We start from the raw sequence: 9,942 nt of genomic DNA on the forward strand, positions 1-9,942 counted from the left end.
CCTCGTTGAATTTTTATTACTGAAGAAGGTGAGTCAGTTTGTTATCCAGCTTATTATTGTGCATTTTCAGAATGAGACTGCAGATCACGCACTTCTCCTCACTGTAGTTGTAGAAAAACCAATAAAACATTAAGTTTCCGTTTCATAACCAATCAGTAATGATAATACAAAAAAAAAAGAGCAACATACATTGTCAAATTCCAACAATCATGGTACAAAAAAGAAAACTTACTCAAGGCTGAGAATCAGATGGCTGATTTTACACACTATTAAAACTACTTCACATAAATGTTTACACTACAGGACAGTTTCTCCTGTCTGAGTCTGTAAGGACAGGGTGAGATGTGGGTTAAAGAAGGAAGAAAAACCAAACATTGCTTCTTTTTATCCGTCTAATAGCTTCAGAATGCTTTCTCTCTCCTTCAGAGCTTTCCAGGCCTGATCCTTCTCCTTCTTGGTTGGTGTGCGCTTCTTCTGCCTGGCGGCCATGATGCGCCGGAAACCCTCCATCACCTCGTTATCGGCCACCCTCACCCTCTGCCTCAGCTCCTGCTTGCGCATCTCTTCTTTCGCCAACCTGTGGAGACAGCGGCTCGTCACAGGCTCAAAATGGACACCTGGACTTCACTGGTGCAGTTTACACCAAAAAGGGTACGATCCTCACCGGAGCAGCTCCTGCTTCCTGGCTCTGTTGTGGGCAATTAGGGCTTTGAGTTCTGCTTGTCTCTTCTGCAGCTCGGCGAGGACCTCGTCCTCCAAGTCTCCTCCTTGTCCGGGTCGCTCCTCCGAGTCCAGAAGCCCTTGAGCTATCAGCTCCTCCTTGATCCGCGCCTCCAGGGAACGTGTGTGAGGAACACTGGGAACCAGACGAAAATTATCAATACCAGGGTGTGTGCAGGTTTCACCGACTCAAGTTTAAGACTTTTAAAGGCCATTATTAATGACATTAATTGGTAAGACTAGTCCTTGACATCCGTGTTTAAAATCAACTAAACTTCCAACTTCATAGTTTGTGCTGCATCAAATGCTGCTCTCAGATCAGTGCTAGTGCCTAGCTGATTTTTAATGTGGCAATGGCGTTCTTACAGAGTCACAAATCAATAAATTAGAATATATGTCCCGATAAGTCTACTTTGTCAGATTAAAAGGAGCTTTTTAAAATAACAACTTTAAGCAGGTATTTGTAAGGTGTTTTATAAAAGATGTTTTTACTGGTCTGATGTTATATTTTAGTCTTAAATGCCATGTTTTCATTAACTGTAAGCAGAAAATCCATCATGATTAAGAGAAACTCATTTATCGGATGGGTCTGTGCATTACGTTGATGTTGCAAATACCTGAAAGCTTTCCCCTGACTTCGAGGGGAAGTCCCAGCTCCATCATTCGCGTCCTTTCCAGACATGTCTGGTATTGGAGAATCCTCCATGGGGGATATAATGTTCTCCTAAAACATAACAAGGGAGGGGGGAATGAAACAAAACTCAAAAGCATAGATTATTTCTCTACGTTTTATCTCCTGTGATTTCTTTGAAGGGGTTCTGAGAAAAAACCTCTAAGCTTTAGGAATCACACGAATCATCAGAGTAGAAAACCTGGATCTGACCTCTACAAGGGCCTGAAGTAGACGCTGAGTGAGCGGACCAAAGGGACAACCGTCTTCTGGTGCTTCGTGCTGGGATTCGGACTTCTTTAGCAGTGAGTCGACATCTACATGGACGAACACATGGATGAGTGCGGACATGGAAACACCATGCTGTGCAGAAGCACGATCCTGTCACTTTAAAGCCAAAGGCAGACACGGCTGTGTCGTTCTCTCACCTTTAGCGTCCAGTTCTGACAGCGGTCCGCCCATGATGCTCTTCTTCTTGTCGTTGGCTCGTGCCCCTTCCCTCTGCTCCTCCAGCAGGTCTTCTTGAGCCCACCGCTGGGAATAGTGTTTCCCCAACGCAGGAATCTACAGGAAACAGAATCAAGTGTAAGAAACAGATTCCCATTTATTAATGTTTCCCATAATACTACCCCTTATTATGTTTACAGCTAAATCAAGTAATTATGCTCCCTTCAATTGTTATACAAATACTATATCAAATATTCTAAGTCTAAAATTTAACTTTGTAATTTAACGTCTTGAATTTGGGCCTCTGTCTCTTTAAAAATGCCTGCTTTTTCTGAAACTCTGCCTCCTCCATTTAACCCTTTAACAACGTTTTTTACAAGCGTTGCACTAAGAAGTAGCTCATATAATGAGCTCAGTAGACACACCAGGTGTTTGCTGATTGCTGCTGGCTAGTCTGAAGAAGCCTGCTCTGTGAAGCGTAAGTTTGAAAAACACAGCTCAGAGGCGGAGCTGCGACTCGAAGGCGGAGCTAGGTCCACCCAGGCCTTTTGCAAAGCTGAATGGTTGCCACAGGAGATTAAAGGATTTCTTGAACATGCATGAAAGAATCAAGGCAACACTCCAGGTGTTGTCTTTGCTGACGAATAGCATTATCAAAAAAGTTGATTTTACATAATACTGCACCTTTAACAAAGTTTTTGTATTCATCATAATTTTAAAGTGACTAGAAATACAATTATTGTCCTTTTTTTTACTCAAAAGCAAACAATCGACCCCCAAAAAACATAGAAACAGAGGACTTGACTTATACTAAGGCAATCTTGCAAAAGCTTTTGTATCTACAGTGATTTACTGATTCATTTAGTTGATTTCAAACATTTTCATTCTTTTAGTTGATTGAGTAGATAAAAAAAAGGCAAAAATGTTAGTTTTAAAAATATTTTTTTGTTGCCTTCATGGCTAAAGGTTGGGACACTTCTGGTCTACACGTAGAGCAGTGGTCCCCAAACTTTTTCCTGTGAGGGCCACATAACTTTACCCTTCTCTGGTGGGGGGCCGGACATTGTTGAGGGGGGCAGGGGGTGCGTTTCTCGATTTATTTTTACCCAGAAAGCACATGGGCAAAAACCATGAGTGGAACGGTCACTGGGACTAACTAGTATATATTCCATTGAGGGAAAGTAACTATAACATATTAATTTCTCATATGTTAACATAAAGGCTCGTTTTGAAGTATAAGTTGCTACTTACAGGCATCGCTTTTACAGACACGTGTGTTCATCTGCTCTACCGCTAGCAAACAACTGTACTGATTAAATAACATAAAAGTCAAGCAGTTCCCTAAAAGTCCAACAGATGGCAGCAATGCACCATGCAAAACAAAACACCCACAGTTTACAGGACACGCTTCCTGCTAAAGAGCCCCTTGGTGGTTGAAGAAAAATCCACATATAAACCGGAAAATACAATAAATGAAAAGAAAATCTGAATGCTCTCTGGTATTGTTCAGGGGGCCGGACCAAATGTGGAGGCAGGCCGGATTCGGCCCGCGGGCCGTAGTTTGGGGACCCCTGACGTAGAGTAACAATCCAGCTACAGCTGAGCCGTTTTAGCCTCTAATGAAGGAGCCAAGTTTTGTTTTCTGTCGTACTTTGAAATACTCTGCCTCGTCCTCTGGAGGTTTCAGAAGCTCCTCCAGCAGTCGGGTCTCTTCATTGGTTATATCCGCACAATACGGCTCCACTGACGCCCAGAACCTGAAAAACAAAAGTAGCACAAAGGCACCTGATGAACTTTTTTCTTTTTTTATGGGATGTAAGTTTACAGGAAAGCAGGGATACATTACCTGTTGGGAGCATCGTTTTTCGGAGTGCGGGGGATATCTTGTGGATCATCTGTAAATTCATATTCTTGAACTTTCGGTTGCAGGTTTTTGGATTTGGGTCTGCCGGGTCCTGGGCCCGGTCCGTGCCCTCCCTTGCCATCCAGTTTTTGCTTTTTGGGTTTGTGGCGGACTGGGGCTGCAGGATCCGGGTCCTTGCTTGGCTTCAGAAAACGCTTATCTCCCTTCTTGTCCTGCCAGTCTGTGAGGATCTGAGGAGAAGCACGCCACAATGAGGGCAAGGTGGGAAGATCACAAAGTAGTGCATACCTTTTATTTATTTATTTTTTGCCCCCCAAATATTAAATCAGTAAATACAAATACATACCATTTATAATGCAATTCAGAGCAACAAGCTGATTCAGAAATAATCTAAACAAAACTAGCATAGAGACTCACGATTCATCAGACAACTGGAGTGATGAATTTGAATTAATACGAGTTACAACAATATTTAATTTAGCTTTTGAATCAATAACGTATTTCTGAATTTTAATTTGATTAAAGCATATTCAAGTGCTAGAAAGGTCTAGTCAAAGTCCAGAGCTAAAACTGGTTGAGCATCTACGACAAACTTGAAAATGGATTTTCACCAGACTTGACCAAGCTTGAGCTTATTATAGAAAGAATAATGAGATATGGAGAGTAGGGCTGAAACGATTCCTCGAATGATTCGAGTACCTCGATTACTAAAATTCCTCGAGGAAAATTTACCTGCCTCAAAGCTTCTTTAATTTATGTTTTATTAGTTAGCGCACCGTGTTCCGACCGGGACTTCATTTGCGTTGCGCGGAGCTCTCACTTCCGCCTCTGAGTTGTTGACAAAAGCTAAGTCTCAGCGGCATAAAGTCCAATCTTCAAGATTGGCCCGTGGGGATTTTATTGATTGATGATAATGCCCGACTTTTTATCGTTTTTGGGGAACCAATAAGCATCCTTAAAATGACTGGGGGAATGCCTGGAGTACGGCAGCATTTCTCCTCCGGGGCTGCTGGTTGAAAGCGAACAGCGGGAAGAGCGCTGAGGTGAGCGGATAGACTGAACAGGGCGGGCGGCTGAGTAGCTGATGCTTACCGTGTAAATGTAGCTTTACCGACGAACCGCACAATAAATTTCATATCCCGGTCTGAAGAAACGGGTGGCGGAGCGCATCGTACATGGCTGGTAGATGAGTTTCTGAGTGTGACCAGTGAAGGTGTCGTAAATATCCCGTATTGCTTCCCCCCGTGTTCGTCCCCCGGTCTAACGGTTCGTCAGTCCGCTGGTCTATTTCCTCCCCTCCATCTTACGTTCGTTCATTCGCCCTCTCCTCCCACTCCAGGCGGCATTTCCCGTATTTTCAAACCCAAAGTGTGACAGGTTAGGTGGCAAGGTGAGTTCAATTAATCTATTAAACTCACTGAAGATGAATACATAAACTAAAAGCTGGATTGTAGACATTTTTATAAGCATATTTGTGAGCCTGCCTCTTTGTTATTAAATTCAATATAATTTCAGATTTTTCTATAACTTTTCTTCTGGTTAACTTAGAAAGTGAGCTATTATTGTTACAGGTTAGTTTTCTAAACTACAAAAAAGCAACTGTTAGGGATGCTCAAATATGAAAAATTGGACTGATATTGATATCTGATCGTAACACCGGTATTATACCAGATTTACCAATATTTCATTTTATAATTTTTTTTTATCCGATTACTCGATTAATCGTAAGAATAATCGATAGATTACTCGATTACTAAAATATTTGTTTACAACAGCCCTAATGGAGAGCTGATACAAGCATAATCCAAAACACTCGTAGTTGAAATAACAGGGGAAAGTGGAGGATGGAGGATTACTCAAGAGATTCTCAATAAAAATACACATCACACTTTTCAGACTAATTAATTTTATTTATTTATTTTACATTAAAGTCTATTTAGCATCCTCCTTTCAGGTTTAAAATATGTGCTACTTAGTAAAAATCCCAATAAAATTGCATTAAAGTTTAGAAATAATGACATTAAAAAAAAAAAAAAAGTACGCAAAGTACGCAGGTGTGGATAAAGCGTCATGGACCTCCACGTACCTGTCTCTGCTCCTCCAGGGCCCGCAGGCGGCGGCTGGCTGAGGACAGCAGGGTCTCCAGCTCCAGCTGCAGGGTGTCCAGCTCCTCAATACCGATGCCATCATCCTCTGAGCGGCCCAACACCGCAGTGTAGCGGGGGCACAGCTTCACATGCTCCACGGGTTTGAAGTCGTAGTATTTAAGCGGGGGACAGTCCTTAAGCTCGCTCATGATGCTGTCCGGCGGTGGGGTGGGGAGTCTGTCAGCGGCTGTTCACACGAGCAGCGTGGTTATTTCTACATCATCCGTCCCACGGACACACACTAACACAGCTCAGCGCCGCGTTTCACATCTCAAACCCAAAGCACGTACAAACGGGGCTGCCTGCTTCACACGGCCGCCAAATTACTGCGTCGTTTTCACGAAAGCTGCTTCGGTGTTCATATTACGTACACAAATTATATATACAAAAACGTTTTAATAACTTGTTCTTATGTATTCGGGGCGTATATGCACCTAATTAAATGTTTTAAGAGTAGCTATATTTACCGTCAGTGAACGGCGTCCATGATGGGAAAAACCATTGTATTGAGAGGGGTGTCTGCAACGTATATAAACAACGTCGTAACCTCATATAAAGCTAAAACTCGTTTAAAAATAAAATTAAATATGCTATAGTACGTGTAACAAAGTTAATAATTCAATGTAGCGTCAAATATGTGGGTAAAATTATTAAGTTTCGATCCCATCTACTTGAAATGCTAAGGTGGTATCTTCAGTTCAGACCATTTTCCTTCCATGGTGTAACTGCGTCAGTACTTTCCTACTAATAATTTAATTATTACCTTTCTAACTACACGATATGTAGTAAAATAATCACTTTGCTCGGAAACCAGCCTAATATCGTTGAAATTATCCCAAAATAAACCGTTAAACGCAACGTCTTCTCCCATAAAATAATGGAATGGACTCGTCGGGGTGTATGCTCGTTTTGTTTAAATTTTCTTGTGACCTGGGCGGTGGCTTGAACTACGTTCATGTTTTTTTTCTGTGACGTGAAGACATCCGCCCCCTCAAACAAGGAGTTAACAGAAAACGAGCGCACTTTAGCTGTACTCTACTATGTAGGATTTACGGAAGAGTCGTCCCAGGCGTGGCTGAGGAACTTCCTTCTTGTACAGATCAAAAATGGTAAGTCTCCTACTTCATGTACCTTTATATTTAAATATTTAGCTTTTTAATTTGACTGATCGCGAGTTCGTTCAATGCGATTTTAGCTAACTAGCTAGCTTAAGTGGCCGTCTTGCGGCCGGGCTGCAGTAGAAATCAGAGCACGGACATCCTTGATGAAACGATATGTAGAAACTAGAGAGATTTAGCTGAGCTGTTTTTTCTGCTCGGGCCTCTCGTTACGGATTTATTTTCTCAACACCTAGACATTTGGAGGCAAATATATATATATTTTTCTCGATGCTGTCGAGGCTTTGCTTGAAGAATAACAAGCTGCCGTCCACCTGAAGGCATCTCTTCCACTACTCCTAAAGACACCAATCACTTCCTTTCTAAATCCACACACAGCTGAATTATAGCTCAATACCTTTGTGTGTGCTTGTATAATAAATCATTTGTTAAATGAAACCTTAATGTGACTACAAAACATAATCAGGTGAAATGTATGTCAAACCTGACCTCAGAGGTCAAGCTTTTGAGCTGATAGGTTCACTTTAGTTCCTGCTCTGATCTTTATCGCACAATAACACAGCAGGCAATTATATTTCCTCCCTTTTTCTGCTCAGACGGCGACTCTGCGCCCCTACCTGAACGCTGTGAGGGCCACCCTGCAGGCAGCCCTCTGCCTGGAGAACTTCTCCTCTCAGGTGGTGGAGCGTCACAACAAGCCCGAGGTGGAGGTCAGGTATGTTTATTGGCACCGGCTCACTTGGAGACCCAGTGGCTGTCAAGAATTTGTTTTTATTTTTATTCCATCCCTCAAGCCGCTTGTATTCTGCAGCCGTCACACATGTACGGACTTGATCGGACTTGTATAAGAAAGCGTGGGGGAGGAAAGAGAAAAAATAGCACAGGCTCGAGCAAGGGCTTTTGAATTTGTGCTGGAAGGGGGCTTGCCGCAGCTTGCTTTGCCATCAGCAGCTATCTTGCAAAGAATGAACTACCCCGAAGGCTGAAAGATGCGCTTTCCGTTGACATGGTTACAGGAGCAGTAAGGAGCTGCTTCTCCAGCCGGTGGTGATCAGCCGTAACGACAAGGAGAAGGTTCTCATCGAGGGGTCCATCAACTCCGTCAGAGTCAGCATTGCCGTCAAGCAGGTCATTTTAACACAATTTGATGTTGTTGTTGTTTCTTAAACACCACAATCCTTTTCGAATCTGAAAGCAATCCCACTCAACTGCAGGCTGATGAAATCGAGAAGATTCTTTGCCACAAATTCATGCGGTTCATGATGATGAGAGCTGAGAACTTCTTCATTCTGAGGAGGAAACCAGTCGAGGTAAGAGATCAGGTTTTTTTTTATGTAGTTAATGACAGCAAAGGGTACAATCATCCATATGCAAACAGAAGACAATAAATTACCGTATCAACTTATTTAAATTGACATAAATCATGTCCCTCTACAGAAGCTGGTGTGAGATAAGCGGAAGGTGGCGAACGAATGGATTTATTATCATTTTTTTGTTTCTTACTAAATCATTTGCATCTTCTGTCATATCTCCACAGGGGTACGATATTAGTTTCTTGATCACCAACTTCCACACGGAGCAGATGTACAAACACAAGCTGGTGGACTTCGTCATTCACTTCATGGAGGAGATCGACAAGGAGATCAGCGAGATGAAGCTGTCCGTCAACGCCAGGGCCCGTATCGTCGCTGAGGAATTCCTCAAGAACGTACGTTTATTTATTTATTTTTTTATCCACTTGAATATTGTTTGACATAATGACTGAGGCTAATTATCCGCTTCCTTTCCACAGTTCTGATGCTGGCGTTGTCTTTGGGGTCTCTCTAAGGTGCCAATCAACTCACGGAGAACTTAGGGAGTAAACGGCCAATCAGCGAGGAGATGAGATCGTTGTGACCAATCCGACACCCTTTTTGTGTCCATCCTGTAATATTTCCCCTGTATTCATGGATATCAATTCCTGTATATTATGAAATATTTGCCAGTTTCATTTTCAGCCTCTCTGAACAAATCCCCAAACAAAGGCGGGTCCTTAAAGTATTAATCAAGTTGATAGCCATGAATACGGTGGAGCGCTGAGAATTTATTGTTGCAGATAAAAAAAAAGAAGAAAAATAACCAGGGTTTTTTTTTTTGTATCGTTTAACGGAGTCCTGTATGTTCTGTCGCTGTTGCTTCAAAAAATTGTCTCCAAAGTTTTGAACACAAAAACGTCTAAGGGAAGCGATACACGCGGCATTAAATCACGGAGCGGGAAGCTGCTGTAAAGTTGCCATGGTAACCAGTGTAAGAAAATAATGAGAGAGAAATAAAAGTCACTTGTTTGTACTTGTGTGTTTGGAGTCAGAAAAGCGCCATACATGGTTTGGTGCTGCTGCTGCACCTACAAACACTTTTTGAGGAAGTGGTTCGTTGAAGGCGGTGAGGTCATGTCAGCGAGGAAGGGGAAGTGCAGCGGACGGCATGTTAGCATGTCACTTCAGGGAGATAAGGTCATTTGTTTTGAAAGTGGGGTTGAGCAGACTACTCCAAAATTGTCAATGTCTTACTTGCAGCAAATAGCCGTCCTGATGAAAACTGAGCAAACTGCTTTTCTTTTATATCTTTCTTTCAGTTAAGACAATAACTTCACATTGGCACTTTCTAAATAAAACAATAGCTGTCGCTCCATGATGTAAACCTCTACTAAAACGTTCACTTTTTTTTGTTTAATTCTACAACTAGTGCAGGCAGTAAAAACAAATTAACATTTGACACTTTAATACACAAAACATTATTTTTGGCACAATAAAATATATCGATTTTCAAAAAAATACCACCTTCCCACACCAGAAAATGATAATGACAAAGTAATCGGTTTATGACAATACTTTGTTAGCTTCACCCACTGGTGAGAGACTGCCTAACTTCCTGTTAAAAGTAATGAATCATGTCAAGTATATTTCACATATATAAGGTATTACCTTTTTTTTTGAG

The 9,942-nt window shown here is 42.0% G+C and overlaps 2 protein-coding genes across 2 annotated transcripts; one reads left to right on the top strand and one right to left on the bottom strand.

The window, feature by feature from the left end:
- On the bottom strand, window positions 1–6,655 carry tada3l (transcriptional adaptor 3 (NGG1 homolog, yeast)-like). Its single transcript, XM_014996154.2, has 9 exons — window positions 6,316–6,655; window positions 5,788–6,035; window positions 3,684–3,931; window positions 3,489–3,594; window positions 1,819–1,954; window positions 1,604–1,707; window positions 1,338–1,444; window positions 665–856; window positions 1–577 (listed from the first exon to the last, which is right to left on the bottom strand). The coding sequence occupies exons 1-9, from the start codon at window positions 6,398–6,400 to the stop codon at window positions 385–387; spliced, it is 1,419 nt and encodes a 472-aa protein (XP_014851640.1). The 5' UTR covers window positions 6,401–6,655; the 3' UTR covers window positions 1–384.
- A 151-nt stretch (window positions 6,656–6,806) lies between these two features.
- Window positions 6,807–9,294, top strand: arpc4l (actin related protein 2/3 complex, subunit 4, like). The gene is made up of 6 exons (XM_014996157.2): window positions 6,807–6,957; window positions 7,563–7,681; window positions 7,983–8,094; window positions 8,181–8,276; window positions 8,504–8,674; window positions 8,759–9,294. Exons 1-6 carry the CDS (start codon window positions 6,955–6,957, stop codon window positions 8,762–8,764), a joined length of 507 nt encoding a protein of 168 aa, XP_014851643.1. The 5' UTR covers window positions 6,807–6,954; the 3' UTR covers window positions 8,765–9,294.
- The last annotated feature ends 648 nt before the right edge of the window (window positions 9,295–9,942 follow it).

This window comes from Poecilia mexicana, unplaced genomic scaffold (assembly GCF_051168715.1).
Source record: "Poecilia mexicana isolate PSO_F unplaced genomic scaffold, ASM5116871v1 scaffold_5, whole genome shotgun sequence".
NCBI classification, from domain to species: Eukaryota; Metazoa; Chordata; class Actinopteri; order Cyprinodontiformes; family Poeciliidae; genus Poecilia; species Poecilia mexicana.